The 20,642-nt window shown below is 39.1% G+C and overlaps 1 protein-coding gene across 1 annotated transcript in view; it reads left to right on the forward strand.

Moving 5' to 3' along the window:
* Nucleotides 1-20,642, forward strand: part of LOC133537714 (sodium-driven chloride bicarbonate exchanger-like) — a 131,504-nt gene that overhangs the window by 44,949 nt on the left and 65,913 nt on the right. The window contains exons 8-13 of the mRNA XM_061878805.1: nt 335-416; nt 3,693-3,845; nt 5,900-6,038; nt 11,588-11,748; nt 16,670-16,855; nt 20,313-20,401. Of these exons, the coding sequence (XP_061734789.1) occupies nt 335-416; nt 3,693-3,845; nt 5,900-6,038; nt 11,588-11,748; nt 16,670-16,855; nt 20,313-20,401 (810 nt within the window). The remainder of the gene's footprint in view (nt 1-334; nt 417-3,692; nt 3,846-5,899; nt 6,039-11,587; nt 11,749-16,669; nt 16,856-20,312; nt 20,402-20,642) is intronic.

The following is a 20,642-nucleotide window of genomic DNA, read 5'->3' on the forward strand; positions in this document are numbered from 1 at the left end:
GCAAAATAGAGAGCCCCCATTGACTCCATTGTTACATTATCAACAATTACTCGACCAATCAAGGGACAGCAGTCCGTCTGGTGTGACACTTACAGTAATTACCCTCTCAAATCGATGCAATACTTCAAAGAAACATTATTACAATAGTTGAGGAAATATTCCCCAAGTGCATGCATAGAGAAGTACAAATCAGAGGACTTGTGGCGATAGTTTCCATGGCAACCGTCTCTTCTCCTGCGCCACAAACAAGATAATTTTGTCTAATATTGATTCTTAGTGTTGATGTAAACAAGATGATGATGTCTAATACGTCTGATGTGTGTGTGATTGATAGCGGGATGATGAGGAAGCTGTGGTGGACAGAGGAGGGATGCGCTTCCAACAAAGTGCCAACTTTGAACAGGAAGATCTTGAAGGTATGACAGGAATGCAGTACTTTTATATATATATATATATATATATACATATATGTATATATATACACACACACACACATAAATAATAGAGTGTATTATCACATATTGATAACAGTGGATTTTGTGTGAAATGCTGAGGAAATCCATCATAAATATTACAAAGCTTAATAGAGTATCTCAAATAGGATGTGCTCAACCATCTGAAAAGCTCTTACAACAACACACACACACACGCACACACGCACAAACGCGCACATTCTCATGCAAGCGCACACTAATAAACACATAGACACACTACAAAGACACACCCACCCACACACACTACAAATAAACACACATACACACAACTTAATGATCAAACGCACACACAAATAAACACATTGGCACAGTACAAATAAACACAAACGCACACACAAGGAAAAAAACACACGCGAGCACACTACACATTACACTTTACACTTAGACACACTACAAATGAACACAACAGCACACACACAAATAAACACACACACACTACAAATTAACATAAATACACAAACACAAGTAAACACACACCGACACGCACACATTAACACATAAAGACACACACGCACACACACACACACTACAAATCAACACAAAGACACACAGACAAGTAAACACACACAGACACACACATTAACACACAAAGACACACACACACACACACACACACACACAAATAAACAATTAGATACACTACAAATAAACACAGACACACACAAATAAACACACACGCACACAATCACACACACAAATAAACACGTAGATACACTACAAATAAACACAGACACACACACACACACACACGCACGCACGCACACACACACATAAACATACACGCACACAAATACATAGATACACTACAAATAAACACACACGCACTCGCAAACACACACAAATAAACACTCAGATACTATACAAATAAACACACACACACAGACACACACAAACATACACGCACACACAAATAAACACATAGATACACTAAAAATAAACACACGAATAAACATGCACTCGCACACACACACAAATAAACACTCGGATACTATACAAATAAACACAAATACACACACACACATACACCAACACACACAAATAAACACTCAGATACTATACAAATAAACACAAATACACGCACACACACACAAACGCGCACATACTCATGCAAGCGCACACTAATAAACACATAGAGACACTACAAAGACACACCCACCCACACACACTACAAATAAACACACATACACACAACTTAATGATCAAACACACACACAAATAAACACATTGGCACAGTACAAATAAACACAAACGCACACACAAGGAAATAAACACACGCGAGCACACTACACATTACACTTTACACTTAGACACACTACAAATGAACGCACACACACACACTACAAATTAACACAAAGACACACACACATGTAAACACACACTGACACGCACACATTAACACACAAAGACACACACGCACACACACACACAAATAAACAATTAGATACACTACAAATAAACACAAAGACACACACACACACAAATAAACACACGTGCACACAATCACACACACAAATAAACACATAGATACACTACAAATAAACACAGACACACACGCACGCACACACACACACAAAGATACACACACACACACACACATGAACATACACGCACACAATCACACACACAAATAAACGCATAGATACACTACAAATAAACACACACACACACTCGCAAACACACACAAATAAACACTCAGATACTATACAAATAAACACACACACACAGACACACACAAACATACACGCACACACAAATAAACACATAGATACACTAAAAATAAACACACTCACACACACGAATAAACACGCTCTCGCACACACACACAAATAAACACTCAGATACTATACAAATAAACACAAATACACACACACACATACACCAACACACACAAATAAACACTAAGATACTATACAAATAAACACAAATACACACACACACACGCACACACACACAAACGCGCACATTCTCATGCAAGCGCACACTAATAAACACATAGACACACTACAAAGACACACCCACCCACACACACTACAAATAAACACACATACACACAACTTAATGATCAAACACACACACAAATAAACACATTGGCACAGTACAAATAAACACAAACGCACACACAAGGAAATAAACACACACGAGCACACTACACATTACACTTTACACTTAGACACACTACAAATGAACACAACGGCACACACACACACTACAAATTAACACAAAGACACACACACAAGTAAACACACACCGACACGCACACATTAACACACAAAGACACACACGCACACACACACACAAATAAAAACACACACAAATAAACAATTAGATACACTACAAATAAACACAAAGACACACACACACATACAAATAAACACACACACAAATAAACAATTAGATACACTACAAATACACACAAACACACACACACACACACACAAATAAACACACACGCACACAATCACACACACAAATAAACACATAGATACACAACAAATAAACACAACGACACACACACACACACACACACAGAGATACACACACATAAACATACGTGCACACACACACACACACACACACATAAACACATAAATACAATACAAATAAACACACACACACATAAACATACACGCACACAATCACACACACAAATAAACACATAGATACGCCACAAATAAACACACACACACACACAAATGAGCACACACTCGCACACACACAAACACTCAGATACTATACAAATAAACACAAATACACACACACACACAAATAAACACACACTCACAGACACACAAACACTCAGATACTATACAAATAAACACAAATATACAAACACACACACACACACACACAAATAAACACATAGATACACTACGGATAGACACAGACACACTTCAAATAAATAAACAAACACACACAATTACACACATTGACACACTACAAATAAACACACGCACACATGCACACACACACACACTCGCACACACAAATAAACACATAGATACACTACGGATAGACACAAAGACACACTACCAATAAATAAACAAACACACACAATTACACACATTGACACACTACAAATAAACACACGCACACATGCACACACACACACACACACACACACACACACACACACACACACACACACACACACACACACACACACACTCACTCAGCGGTTGACGTGTGTGTGTGTTGCAGGACACAGGACTCTGTACATCGGGGTCCACGTGCCTCTGGGCAGCAGCAGGCAGCGCAGCCGTGGCAGACATGGTCACCATGGCAACAAGCACAGACGGAGGAGCAGGGAGCAGGTGCACACCCTTCTGGAGGGACGCGAGTCTCCTCTTTACGGTACTACCACCACTCTACTACTACCACTCTACTACCATCCCTCTACTACCACCCCTCTACTACCACCTCTCTACTACCACCACATTACTACCACCAGTTTACTTCCACCACTCTACTACCACCTCTATACCACCACTCTACTACCACTACTGTACTACCACTACTGTACTTCCACAACTCTTCTACCACCACTCTACTACTACACCTTTACTACAACTCTACCACCACTCTACAACCACCACTTTACCACCCCTCTACTACCACCACTCTACTACCACCACTCTACTACCACCACTCTACTACAACTCTACTACCGCCACTCTACTACCACCACTCTACTACAACTCTACTACCGCCACTCTACTACCACCACTCTACTACCACCACTCTACTACAACTCTACTACCGCCACTCTACTACCGCCACTCTACTACCACCACTCTACTACAACTCTACTACCGCCACTCTACTACCACCACTCTACTACAACTCTACTACCGCCACTCTACAACCACCCCTCTACTACCATCACTCAACTACCACCACTCTACTACCACTCCACTACCACCAATACACTACTACCACTCTGCTACCACCACTCTACTACCACCACTGTACTACCATCCCTCTACTACTATTCCTCTAATACCACCCCTCTACTACCACCTCTCTACTACCACCACATTACTACCACCAGTTTACTTCCACCACTCTACTACCACCCCTATACCACCACTCTACTACCACCACTCTACTACCACTACTGTACTACCACTACTGTACTACCACCACTCTACTACTACCACTTTACTACAACTCTACCACCACTCTACAACCACCACTTTACCACCCCTCTACTACCTCCACTCTACTACCACCACTCTACTACAACTCTACTACCGCCACTCTACTACCACCACTCTACTACCACCACTCTACAACCACCCCTCTACTACCACTCCACTACCACCAATACACTACTACCACTCTGCTACTACCACTCTACTACCACCATTCAATTACTACCACTCTACTACCACCACTCTACTATTACGTCTCTACTACCACCACTCTACCACCACTTTACTACCACCATTCTACTACTACCACCACTATATTACTACCACTTTACTACTACCACTTTACCACCACTCTACTACTACCACTCTACTACTACTGTACTATCACTGTGCCACCACTCTACTACCACCACTCTACTACTACTGCACTACCACTGTACTACTACTGTACTACCACTATACTATTACTGTACTATTACTACACTACTACTGTACAACTACTGTACTACCCCTGCACTACCGCTGTACTACTGTACAATTACTGCACTACCACTGTACTACTACTGTACTATAACTGTACATTTACTGCACTAACATGTACTACTACTGTACTACCACTGTACTACCACTGTAATACTACAGTACCACCACTGTACTACTACTGTATTACTTTAGTACTACCACAGTACTACTACTGTACTACTACTGTACTACTATCCTGTGTGCCGATCACCAAATGGACAAAAGTACTGAGACACACCTCTTAACCAATCAGTCAATCAAGCTCGAGGATTCCACACTTTAACCTTTGGTCTTGTTTCTAAACCTATTTTTGGTCCCGGAAGTGAAGTTCTAGTCCCACTGGTCCTCAGAAGTCATGCTGGGGTGAGACTGGAGTCAGAGTGGGTACTAAAAATGGAAATAGTGGTAGCGGCGCCAACGTGCGTTGTGTGCATTTCCTCATGTCCTCTGCAAGTCGAAGGTGAGTCCATAACATGCTAAATGGCCGACTGAACAATGATTAGATTTAAGGTAAAAGAAAGTAGCGGTTTATAGTCCGAAAATGCTTTTGGAAGGTTGGACACAAAGTCTGTCAGGAACAATCCAATCCTGTCCAAAGCAGTTTAGAGAGGAAGAACCAAGAACTTTGACCCAGGGTGAGGGACAACAAGGAGGAGCAGATCCAGTCTGAGGTGTTCAAATACCTGAGTGCACGGCAGTCTCAGTGGACTAAGTTGTTTGTGTTCCTCCCAGACACTCCCTCGCAGAGAGTCCACCTTCTTCTGGGCGCTGAGGATGAGGACGAGGACCACCTTCCTCACCACCTCTTCACGGAGATGGATGAGATCTTTGTGAGGGAGGGGGGCCAGCTGGAGTGGCGGGAGAGTGCCAGGTACAGTTGTTGTCAAGACTCGTCTGTCTGGTCTGGGGACACAAACATTTAAAATCCATGTGAAAATATGAAGGCAACACATGACGTAAGTGTCTATACTGGATATAATAGCCTTCTATCAAAATTACTTTAAAAGTCTTGTATAAGTCTCATGATGAAGACAACACATGATGTAAGTGTCTATATTAGCCATATTAGCCTACTATCAGAATGACTTTAAAAGTATTATATAGTGTTATAATGAAGACAACACATGATGTAAGTGTCTATATTAGCTATACTAGCCTAAAATCAAAATGACTTTAAAAGTCTTATATAAGTGTTATAATGAAGACAACACATGATGCAAGTGTCTATATTAGCCTACTATGAAAATTACTTTAAAAGTCTTATATAGTGTTATAATGAAGACAACACATGATGTAAGTGTCTATAGTAGCTATACTAGACTACAATCAAAATGACTTTAAAAGTCTTATGTAAGTGTTTTAATGACGACAACATGTGATGCAAGTGTCTATATTAACCTACTATCAAAATGACTTTAAAAGTCTTGTATAAATGTTATAGTGAAGACAACACATGATGCAAGTGTCTATATTAGCCTACTATCAAAATTACTTTAAAAGTCTTATATAGTGTTATAATGAAGACAACACATGATGTGTCTATAGTAGCTATACTAGACTATAATCAAAATTACTTTAAAAGTATTAAGTAAGTGTTTTAATGACGACAACATGTGATGCAAGTGTCTATATTAACCTACTATCAAAATGACTTTAAAAGTCTTGTATAAGTCTCATAATGAAGACAACACATGATGTAAGTGTCTGTATTAGCAATATTATCCTACTATCAGAATGACTTTAAAAGTCTTATATAGTGTTATAATGAAGACAACACATTATGTAAGTGTCTATATTAGCTATACTAGCCTACAATCAAAATGACTTTAAAAGTCTTATGTAAGTGTTATAATGAAGACAACACGTGATGCAAGTGTCCATATTAGTCTACAATCAAAATGACTTTAAAAGTCTTATTTAAGTCTCATAATGAAGACAACATATGATGTGTCTATATTATCCTACTATCAAAATGACTTTAAAAGTCTTATATAAGTCTCATAATGAAGACAACACATGATGTAAGTGTCTATATTAGCAATATTAGCCTACTATCAGAATGACTTTAAAAGTCTTATATAGTAAGTGTTATAATGAAGACAACACATGATGTAAGTGTCTATATTAGCTATACTAGCCTACAATCACAATTACTTTAAAAGTCTTATGTAAATGTTATGATGATGACAACACATGATGCAAGTGTCTATATTAGCCAGCTATCAAAATGACTTTAAAAGTCTTATTTAAGTCTCATAATGAAGACAACACGTGATGTAAGTGTCTATATTAGCTATATTAGCCTACTATCAGAATGACTTTAAAAGTCTTATATAGTGTTATAATGAAGACAACACATGATGTAAGTGTCCATATTAACTATACTAGACTACAATCACAATTACTTTAAAAGTCTTATGTAAGTGTTATAATGACGACAACACATGATGCAAGTGTCTATATTAGCCTACTATCAAAATGACTTTAAAAGTCATATATAAGTGTTATAATGAAGACAGCACATGATGCAAGTGTCAATATTAGCCTACTATCAAAATTACTTTAAAAGTCTTATATACGTCTCATTATGAAGACAACACATGATGCAAGTGTCTATATTAGCTATAATAGCTTACTATCAAAATTACTTTAAAAGTCTTATATAAGTCTCATAATGAAGACAACACATGATGGAAGTGTCTATATTAGCAATATTAGCCTACTATCAGAATGATTTTAAAAGTCTTATATTGTAAGTTATAATGAAGGCAACACATGATGCAAGTGTTTATATTAGCTTACGATCAAAATAACTTTAAAAGTTATACATAGTGTTATAATAAAGACAACACATGATGTAAGTGTCTATATTAGCTATATTAATCTACTATCAAAATGACTTTAAAAGTCCTATAAGTGTTATAATGAAGACAACACATGATGTGTCTATATTAACCTAATATCAAAATGACTTTAAAAGTCTTATATAAGTCTCATAATGAAGACAACACATGATGTAAGTGTCTATATTAACCTACTATCAAAATGACTTTAAAAGTCTTATATAAGTCTCATAATGAAGACAACACATGATGTAAGTGTCTATAGTAGCTATACTAGCCTACAATCAGAATGACTTTAAAAGTCTTATATAAGTGTTATAATGAAGACAGCACATGGTGTAAGTGTCCATATTAGCTATACTAGCCTACAATCATAATTACTTCAAAAGTCTTATGTAAGTGTTATGACAACACATGATGCAAGTGTCCATTTTAGTCTACTATCAAAATGACTTTAAAAGTCTTATATAAGTCTCATAACGAAGACAACACATGATGTAAGTGTCTATATTAGCTATAGTAGCCTACTATCAAAATGACTTTAAAAGTCTTATATGAGTCTCATAATGAAGACAACACATGATGTAAGTGTCTATATTAGCTATATTAGCCTACTATCAGAATGACTTTAAAAGTCTTATATAGTAAGTTTTATAATGAAGACAACACATGATGTAAGTGTCTAAATTAGCAATATTAGCCTACTATCAGAATGACTTTAAAAGACTTATATAAGTGTTTTAATGAAGACAACTCATGATGCAAGTGTCCATTTTAGTCTACTATCAAAATGACTTTAAAAGTCTTCTATAAGTCTCATAATGAAGACAACACATGATGTAAGTGTCTATATTAGCTATAGTAGCCTACTATCAAAATGACTTTAAAAGTCTTATATGAGTCTCATAATGAAGACAACACATGATGTAAGTGTCTATAGTAGCTATACTAGCCTACAATCACAATTAATTTAAAAGTATTATGTAAGTGTTATAATGACGACAACACATGATGCAAGGGTCTATATTAGCCTACTATCAAAATTACTTTAAAAGTCTTATATAAGTCTCATAATGAAGACAACACATGATGTGTCTATATTAGCTATATTAGCCTACTATCAGAATGATTTTAAAAGTCTTATATAGTAAGTGTTATGATGAAGACAACACATGATGTAAGTGTCTAAATTAGCAATATTAGCCCACAGTCAAAATGACTTTAAAAGTCTTATATAAGTCTCATAATGAAGACAACACATGATGTGTCTATATTAGCTATATTAGCCTACTATCAGAATGATTTTAAAAGTCTTATATAGTAAGTGTTATAATGAAGACAACACATGATGTAAGTGTCTAAATTAGCAATATTAGCCCACAGTCAAAATGACTTTAAAAGTCTTATATAAGTCTCATAATGAAGACAACACATGATGTGTCTATATTAGCTATATTAGCCTACTATCAGGAGGATTTTAAAAGTCTTATATAGTAAGTGTTATAATGTAGACAACACATGATGTGTCTAAATTAGCAATATTAGCCCACAGTCAAAATGACTTTAAAAGTCTTATGTAAGTGTTATAATGACGGCAACACATGATGCAAGTGTCTATATTAGCCTACAATCAAAATTACTTTAAAAGTCTTATTTAAGTCTCATAATGAAGACAACACATGATGTAAGTGTCTATATTAGCTATACTAGCCTACAATCACAATTACTTTAAAAGTCTTATATAGTGTTATAATTACGACAACTCATGATGTAATTGTCTATATTAGCTATACTAGCCTTCAATCAAAATGACTTTAAAAGTCTTATGTAAGTGTTATAATGACGACAACACATGATGCAAGTGTCCATATTAGTCTACTATCGAAATGACTTTAAAAGTCTTATATAGGTGTTATAATGGAGACAACACGTGATGCAAGTGTCTATATTAGCCTACTATCAAAATTACTTTAAAATTCTTCTATAAGTCTCATAATGAAGACAACACATGATGTAAGTGTTTATATTAGCTATATTAGCCTACTATCAGAATGACTTTAAAAGTCTTGTATAGTAAGTGTTATAATGAAGACAACACATGATGTAAGTGTCTAAATTATTAATATTAGCCTAGTATCAGAATGACTTTAAAAATCTTTTATAAGTGTTAAAATGAAGACAACACATGATGTCTATATTAGCTATACTAGCCTACAATCAAAATGACTTTAAAAGTCTATGTAAGTGTTATAATGAAGACAACACATGATGCAAGTGTCCATATTAGTCTACTATCAAAATGACTTTAAAAGTCTTATATAAGTCTCATAATGAAGACAACACATGATGTAAGTGTCTATATTAGCAATATTAGCCTACTATCAGAATGACTTTAAAAGTCTTATATAGTAAGTGTTATAATGAGGACAACACATGTTGCAAGTGTCTATATTAGCCTACTATCAAAATTACTTAAAGTCTTCTATAAGTCTCATAATGAAGACAACACATGATGTAAGTGTCAATATTAGCTATATTAGCCTACTATCAGAATGACTTTAAAAGTCTTGTATAGTAAGTGTTATAATGAAGACAACACATGATGTAAGTGTCTAAATTAGCAATATTAGCCTACTATCAGAATGACTTTAAAAGTCCTATATAAGTGTTATAATGACGACAACAAATGATGCAAGTGTCTATATTAGCCTACTATCAGAATTACTTTAAAAGTCTTATACAGTGTTAAAATGAAGACAACACATGATGTAAGTGTCTATATATCAGCTATATTAGCCTACAATCAAAATGACTTTAAAAGTCTTATATAAGTCTCATAATGAAGACAACACATGATGTATGTGTTTATATTAGCAATATTAGCCTACTATAAGAATGACCTTAAAAGTCTTATATTGTAAGTGTTATAATGAGGACAACACATGATATAAGTGTCTATAGTAGCTATACTAGCCTACAATCACAATTACTTTAAAAGTATTATGTAAGTGTTATAATGACAACACATGATGCAAGTGTCTATATTAGCCCACTATCAAAATGACTTTAAAAGTCTTATATAAGTGTTATAATGATGACAACACATGATGCAAGTGTCTATATTAGCCTACTATCAAAATAACTTTAAAAGTCTTGTATAAGTGTTATAATGACGACAACACATGATGCAAGTGTCTATATTAGCCTACTATCAAAATGACCATGTGTCACGGGCAAATCTTCGTTGACAGAAATGTTGAAAAGTAATATTTATTCTACCCGCCACACGAGTCAATAACGTCAACAAAGCGCACCTTTTGTGCATTCAGGCACAATATAAAATGTTTAGTGGACAAAATGAGACAAAGGAGCAGGTATATTTTCACACGTAAACAAACTGTTGCATCACAACGCACACTATGGTGAGTTCAAGAACCACCCAAATGAGTAGGACAAAAGGATGTTGACCGAATAGTGAAGCATCCACACAAACATATTACAAAATTCTCACATTTAGTAGGCTTTGTGTCGTGTTTGAGGTGTGTGGCCAGGTGACTTCCAACAGGTGTGTCCTCAGGTGGTTGAAGTTTGAGGAGGACGTGGAGGACGGAGGCGAGCGCTGGAGCAAACCTTACGTGGCCACGCTGTCGCTGCACAGCCTGTTCCAGCTGCGGGGTTGCATCATCAACGGCACCGTGCTGCTGGACATGAGGGCCCACACCCTCACTGACGTCGCAGGTAGCCTGGACATGAGGGCCCACACCCTCACTGACATGGCAGGTAGCCTGGACATGAGGGCCCACACCCTCACTGACGTCGCAGGTAGACTGGACATGAGGGCCCACACCCTCACTGACGTGGCAGGTAGCCTGGACATGAGGGCCCACACCCTCACTGACGTGGCAGGTAGCCTGGACATGAGGGCCCACACCCTCACTGATGTCGCAGGTAGACTGGACATGAGGGCCCACACCCTCACTGATCTGGCAGGTAGCCTGGACATGAGGGCCCACACCCTCACTGACGTCGCAGGTAGTCTGGACATGAGGGCCCACACCCTCACTGACATCGCAGGTAGCCTGGACATGAGGGCCCACACCCTCACATACATGGAAGGTAGCCTGGACATGAGGGCCCACACCCTCACTGACGTCGCAGGTAGACTGGACATGAGGGCCCACACCATCACTGACATGGCAGGTAGCCTGGTCATGAAGGCCCACACCCTCACTGACCTAAAAGGTAGTCTGGTCATGAGGGCCTACACCTTCACTGACCTGGCAGGTAGTCTGGTCATGAGGGCCTACACCTTCACTGACATGGCAGGTAGTCTGGTCATGAGGGCCCACACCCTCACTGACATGGCAGGTAGTCTCGTCATGAGGGCCCACACCCTCACTGACATGGCAGGTAGTCTGGTCACGAGGGCCCACACCCTCACTGACATGGCAGGTAGTCTGGTCATGAGGGCCCACACCCTCACTGACATGGCAGGTAGTCTCGTCATGAGGGCCCACACCCTCACTGACATGGCAGGTAGTCTGGTCACGAGGGCCCACACCCTCACTGACATGGCAGGTAGCCTGGTCATGAGGGCCCACACCCTCACTGACATGGCAGGTAGTCTGGTCATGAGGGCCCACACCTTCACTGACATGGCAGGTAGTCTGGTAATGAGGGCCCACACCCTCACATACATGGCAGGTAGTCTGGTCATGAGGGCCCACACCCTCACTGACATGGCAGGTAGCCTGGACATGAGGGCCCACACCCTAACTGACATGGCAGGTAGCCTGGACATGAGGGCCCACACCTTCACTGACATGGCAGGTAGTCTGGTCATGAGGGCCCACACCTTCACTGACATGGCAGGTAGTCTGGTCATGAGGGCCCACACCCTCACTGACCTGGCAGGTAGTCTGGTCATGAGGGCCCACACCTTCACTGACATGGCAGGTAGTCTGGTCATGAGGGCCCACACCCTCACTGACATGGCAGGTAGTCTGGTCATGAGGGCCCACACCTTCACTGACATGGCAGGTAGTCTGGTCAAGAGGGCCCACACCCTCACTGACATGGCAGGTAGCCTGGACATGAGGGCCCACACCCTAACTGACATGGCAGGTAGCCTGGACATGAGGGCCCACACCCTAACTGACGTGGCAGGTAGCCTGGACATGAGGGCCCACACCCTCACTGACATGGCAGGTAGTCTGGTCATGAAGGCCCACACCTTCACTGACATGACAGGTAGTCTGGTCATGAGGGCCCACACCCTCACTGACCTGGCAGGTAGTCTGGTCATGAGGGCCCACACCCTCACTGACATGTCAGGTAGTCTGGTCATGAAGGCCCACACCTTCACTGACATGACAGGTAGTCTGGTCATGAGGGCCCACACCCTCACTGACCTGCCTGGTAGTCTGGTCATGAGGGCCCTTCTTATCTCCTCATATTCTATTCTATCTGTATCTTCTCATCTTGTCTGCATCTTCTCATGTCAATCAATCAATGTTTGTTTATATAGCCCTAAATCACAATTGTCTCAAAAGGCTGCACAAGCCACAACAACATCCTCGACTCAGATCCCAATCATTTCTCAATCATCTTCTCCTGTCTTCTGTATCTTCTCATCTGATCTGCATCTTCTCGAGTCTTATGATCTTATCTCTAACTTCTCTGCACATCCCAAGGGAGGCGTTCGGGTGGCATCCTGACCAGATGCCCGGATCACCTTATCTAGCTCCTCTTCATGTGGAGGAGCAGCTATCTCACCCTATCTCTAAGGGAGAGCCCCGCCACCCGGCGGAGGAAGCTCATTTTGGTCGCTTGTACCCGTCATCTTGTCCTATTCGGTCATGACCCAAAGCTCAAGACCATAGGTGAGGATGGGAACGTAGATCGACCGGTAAATTGAGAGCTTTGCCATTCCTTCTTCATCACAACGGATCGATAGAGCGTCCGCATTACTGAAAACGCAGCGCCGATCCGCCTGTCGACCCCACGATCCGCTCTTTCCTCACTCGTGAGCAAGACTCCGAGGTACTTGAACTCCACCACTTGGGGCAGGGTCTCCTACCCAACCCGGAGATGGCACTCCACCCTTTTCCGGGCGAGCACCATGGATTCGGACTTGGGGGTGCTGATTTTCATCCCAGTCGCTTCACACTCGGCTGCGAATTTATCCAGTGAGAGCTGAAGATCCTGGCCAGATGAAGCCATCAGGACCACATCATCTGCAAAAAGCCGAGACCTAATCCTGCAGCCACCAACCGGATCCCCACAACGCCTTGACTGCGCCTAAAAATTCTGTCCATAAAAGTTATGTACAGAATAGGTGACAAAGGTCAGCCTTGGCGGTGTCCAACCCTCACTGGAAACATGTCCAACTTACTGCCGGCAATGCGGACCAAGCTCTGGCACTGATCATACAGGGAGCGGACCGCCACAATAAGACAGTCCGATACCCCTTACTCTCTGAGCACTCCCAGCAGGACTTCACAAGGGACACGGTTGAATGCCTTCTCCAAGTCCACAAAGCACATGTAGACTGGTTGGGCAAACTCCCATGCACCCTCAAGGATCCTGCGGAGAGTATAGAGCTGGTCCACAGTTCCACAACAGGACAAAAACCACACTGTTCCTCCTGAATCTGAGGTTCGACTATCCGGTGTAGCCTCCTCTCCAGTACACCTGAATAAACCTTACCGGGAAAGCTGAGTGTGATTCCACGATAGTAGGAGCACACCCTCCAGTTCCCCTTCTTAAAGAGAGGAACCACCACCCCGGTCTGCCAATTCAGTTGTACCGCCCCCGATGTCCACGCCATGCAGCAGAGTCTTGTCAACCAAGACAGCCCCACAGCATCCAGAGCCTTAAGGAACTCCGGGCGGTTCTCACTATTCCACAGAGGAGCTTTTTAACTACCTCAGCAACCTCAGCCCCAGAAATAGGAGAGCCCACCACAGATTCCCCAGGCACTGCTTCCTCATAGGAAGACGTGTTGGTGGGATTTAGGTCTTCGAAGTATTCCCTCCACCTATCCACAACATCCGCAGTAGAAGTCAGCAGCAAACCATCCTCACCATACACGGTGTGGACAGTGCACTGCTTCCCCTTCCTGAGGCGGCGGATGGTGGTCCAGAATCACTTTGAAAACGTCCGGAAGGCGTTTTCCATGGCTTCCCCGAACTCCTCCCATGTCTGAGTTTTGTCTTCCGCGACCGCTGAAGCCGCACACCGCACACCGCTTGGCCTGTCGGTACCTGTCCACTGCCTCTGGAGTCCCATGAGCCAAAAGGACCCGATAGGACTCTTTCTTCAGCTTGAAGGCACCAAGACAGGCACCAACTACCTTGCGCCCACAGCTCCAATCAGCCGCCTCGACAATAGAGGTCCGGAACATGGTCCACTCGGACTCAATTTCCAGCACCTCCCTCGTGACATGTTCTAAGTTCTTCCAGAGGTGGGAATTGAAACTCTCTCTGACAGGAGACTCTGCCAGAACGTCCCAGCAGACCCTCACTTGGGTGTGCAGACATGGTGTTGACCACTGATACTTGGGTGTGCAGACATGGTGTTGACCACTGATACTTGGGTGTGCAGACATGGTGTTGACCACTGATACTTGGGTGTGCAGACATGGTGTTGACCACTGATACTTGGGTGTGCAGACATGGTGTTGACCACTGATACTTGGGTGTGCAGACATGGTGTTGACCACTGATACTTGGGTGTGCAGACATGGTGTTGACCACTAATACTTGGGTGTGCAGACATGGTGTTGACCACTGATACTTGGGTGTGCAGACATGGTGTTGACCATTGATACTTGGGTGTGCAGACATGGTGTTGACCACTGATACTTGGGTGTGCAGACATGGTGTTGACCACTGATACTTGGGTGTGCAGACATGGTGTTGACCACTGATACTTGGGTGTGCAGACATGGTGTTGACCACTGATACTTGGGTGTGCAGACATGGTGTTGACCACTGATACTTGGGTGTGCAGACATGGTGTTGACCACTGATACTTGGGTGTGCAGACATGGTGTTGACCACTGATACATGGGTGTGCAGACATGGTGTTGACCACTGATACTTGGGTGTGCAGACATGGTGTTGACCACTGATACTTGGGTGTGCAGACATGGTGTTGACCACTGATACTTGGGTGTGCAGACATGGTGTTGACCACTGATACTTGGGTGTGCAGACATGGTGTTGACCACTGATACTTGGGTGTGCAGACATGGTGTTGACCACTGATACATGGGTGTGCAGACATGGTGTTGACCACTGATACTTGGGTGTGCAGACATGGTTTTGACCACTGATACTTGGGTGTGCAGACATGGTGTTGACCACTGATACTTGGGTGTGCAGACATGGTGTTGACCACTGATACTTGGGTGTGCAGACATGGTGTTGACCACTGATACTTGGGTGTGCAGACATGGTGTTGACCCCTGATACTTGGGTGTGCAGACATGGTGTTGACCACTGATACTTGGGTGTGCAGACATGGTGTTGACCACTGATACTTGGGTGTGCAGACATGGTGTTGACCACTGATACTTGGGTGTGCAGACATGGTGTTGACCACTGATACTTGGGTGTGCAGACATGGTGTTGACCCCTGATACTTGGGTGTGCAGACATGGTGTTGGACCAGCAGGAGTTGTACTCCCCGCTGGGTGAGGAGCTGAGGAAGAAGGTGCATGAGACCCTGCTGAAGCGCCACCATCACCAGAACCAGAAGAAGCTGACCAAGCGCCTGCCAATCATGCGCTCTCTGGCGGACTTGAGTCGACGGGCCTCAGACGTCCACCTGGACAAGAACGGTGAGGGAATGGACTCTTCTCTTCTTATCTTTGCTTAGGAAGTAGACTATCTAATAGTATCTTATAGCATACCTATAGAATAACAATAGTATAATAACTAACCCTTGTGCAGGTCAGATGACATCATAGTAGTGTAATAATAGTACAATAATAAACCTCACCCAGGTCAAATGACATCATATAAGTATAATAATATTATTAAAGTGTATAATTACAGTATAATAATACTATAATAATGATAATATAATAATGGTATAAGCCTTATCCAGGTCAGATGACCTCATAATAGTATACAACTAGTATAATAGTAGTATAGTAATAGTATAAAAGTAGTATAACAACTTTAACCCTTGTGCAGGTCAGATGACATCATAGTAGTATAATAATAGTATAATAATAAACCTCATCCAGGTCAAATGACATCATAAAGGTATAATATAGTATAACAGTAAAACAATAGTATAATAATATAATAATGGTATAACCCTTATCCAGGTCAGATGACCCCATAATAGTACAAAACTAGTATAATAATAGTATAGTAATAATATAATAGTAGTATGATAACGCTAATCCCTGTCCAGGTCATAATAAAATACATGTATAACACTAATATAACTACTAATATAATAGTAGTGTAATAACTCTAACCCTTGTGCAGATCAGATGACATCATAGTATAATAATATAATATTAGCATAATATATGTACATTATAGTATAATAGTATAACAGTATAATAACTAATCCATGTGCAGATCTGATTACATCATACAAGTATAATACTTTAATATAGTTTAATAACTGTACAACAATAGTATAATATTAATAATAATAATAAACTAATGGTATAACCCTTATCCAGGTCAGATGACCTCATAATAGTATAAAACTAATATAATAGTTTCGTAATAGTATAATAGTAGTATAATAACTGTAACCCCTATCCAGGTCAGGTAATGTCATAATAGTAAAATAAAAGTATACTACTATTATAATAATAGGGCAATAACTGTAACTCTTGTTCAGTTCAGATGACATCATAGTATAATAATATAATATTAGTATAATATATGTATTTTATAGTATAATAATAGTATAACAATAGCATAATACTTAGTCCTTGTGCAGATCTGATTACATCATACAAGTATACTAATAGTATAATATAGTTTAATAACAGTATAACAATAGTATAATAATAATAATAACAAATAAAATAATGGTATAACCCTTATCCAGGTCAGATGACCTCATAATAGTATAAAACTAGTATAATAATAGTTTCGGACTAGTATAATAGTAGTATAATAACTCCAACATCTATCCAAGTCAGGTAATGTCATAATAGAAAAATACATGTGTAATACTAATATAATAGTAGTGTAATAACTCCAACTCTTGTGCAGATCAGATGACATCATAGTATAATAATGTAATATTAGTATAATATATGTACATTATAGTATAATAATAGTATAATAACTCTAACCCCTATCCAGGTCAGGTAATGTCATAATAATAAAATACAAGTAATAATATAGTAATGGTATAACCCTTATCCAGGTCAGATGTCCTCATAACAGTACAAAACTAGTATAATAATAGTATAGTAATAGTATAATAGTAGTACAATAATATTATAATAGTAGTATGATAACGCTAACCCCTGTCCAGGTCAGGTAATGTCATAATAAGAAAATACATGTGTAATACTAATATAATAGTAGTGTAATAACTCTAACCCTTGTGCAGATCAGATGACATCATAGTATAATAATATAATATTAGTATAATATATGTAAATTATAGTATAATAATAGTATAACAATAGTATAATAATTAATCCTTGTGCAGATCAGATTACATCATACAAGTATGATAATAGTATAATATAGTTTAATAACAGTATAACAATAGTATAATAATAATAATAATAAATAAAATAATGGTATAACCCTTATCCAGGTCATATGACCTCATAATAGTATAAAACTAGTATAATAATAGTTTCGTAATAGTATAAAAACTCTAACCCCTATCCAGATCAGGTAATGTCATAATAATAAAATACAAGTAACAATATAATGGTATAACCCTTATTCAGGTCAGATGACCACATAATAGTACAAAACTAGTATAATAATAGTATACTAATAGTATAATAGTAGTATGATAACGCTAACCCATGTCCAAGTCAGGTAATGTCATAATAGTAAAATACATGTATAATACTAATATAATAGCAGTGTAATAACTCTAACCCTTGTGCAGATCAGATGACATCATAGTATAATAATATAACATTAGTATAATATATGTAAATTATAGTATAATAGTATAATAACTAATCCTTGTGCAGATCAGATTACATCATACAAGTATAATAATAGTATTATATAGTTCCATAACAGTATAACAATAGTATAATAATAATAATAAAATGGTACAACCCTTATCCAGGTCAGATGACCTCATAATAGTATAAAACTAGTATAATAGTATAGTACTAGTATAATAACTCTAACCTCTATCCAGGTCAGGTAATGTCATTATAGTCAAATAAAAGTATACTACTATTATAATAATAGGGCAATAACAGATCAGATGACATAGTATAATATTAGTATAACATATGTATTTTATAATATAACAATAGTATAATAACTAATCCTTATGCAGATCAGATTACACCATACAAGTATAATAATAGTATAATATAGTTTAATAACAGTATAACAATAGAATAATAATAATAATAATAAACTAATGGTATAACCCTTATCTATGTCAGATGACCTCATAATAGTATACAACTAATATAATAATAGTTTCTTAATAGTATAATAGTAGTATAATAATAGTAGTATAATAACTCTAACCCTTATGCAGGTCAGGTAATGTCATAGTAGTAAAATAAAAGTATACTACTATTATAATAATAGAGCAATAACTCTAACTCTTGTGCAGATCAGATGACATAGTATAATAATATAATATTAGTATAATATATGTATTTTATAGTATAATAATAGTATAACAATAGTGTAATAACTAACCCTTGTGCAGCACAGATTACATCATAATAGCGTAATAACACTATGATAATAGTATATTAACTTAAGCCCTCATCCTGGTCAGGTGATGTCATTATAGTATAATAATAGTATAACGTTTTATAATAGTATAATACCTCTAAACTTTGTGCAGGTCAGATAATGTCATAGTATGATACAAGTATAAGTATTATAATACAGTAAGTACAAGTGTAATAATGTAATAATATTATAACTGTAACCCTTATCCAGCTCAGATGACAAAATAGTGTAATAAAAGTATAACAATAATATATTAACAGTATGTTAAATCTAACCCTCATCCAGGGCAGATGACATAGTGGTGTAATACAAGTGTAATACTAATACAATAATAGTATGCTAACTGTAACCCTCATCCAGGTCAGATGACATCATCACAGTCTCATTTAGCAGCTCCAGATGGGAAAGAGGACGCCAGCAGAGAAAACACTTCTGTGGATTTAAGCAAGGTACACTTTAATAATGACTCTGCCGGCGCACATGCTCACTAATGCACTTTGTCCACTCCACCCTGTACTCTACATGCAGTACATCTACTCTACATGCAGTACATGTACTCTACATGCAGTACATCTACTCTACATGCAGTACATCTACTCTACATGCAGTACATCTACTCTACATGCAGTACATGTACTCTACATGCAGTACATCTACTCTACATGCAGTACATGTACTCTACATGCAGTA

This window comes from Nerophis ophidion, linkage group LG19 (genome assembly GCF_033978795.1).
Source record: "Nerophis ophidion isolate RoL-2023_Sa linkage group LG19, RoL_Noph_v1.0, whole genome shotgun sequence".
Lineage (NCBI taxonomy): Eukaryota > Metazoa > Chordata > Actinopteri > Syngnathiformes > Syngnathidae > Nerophis > Nerophis ophidion.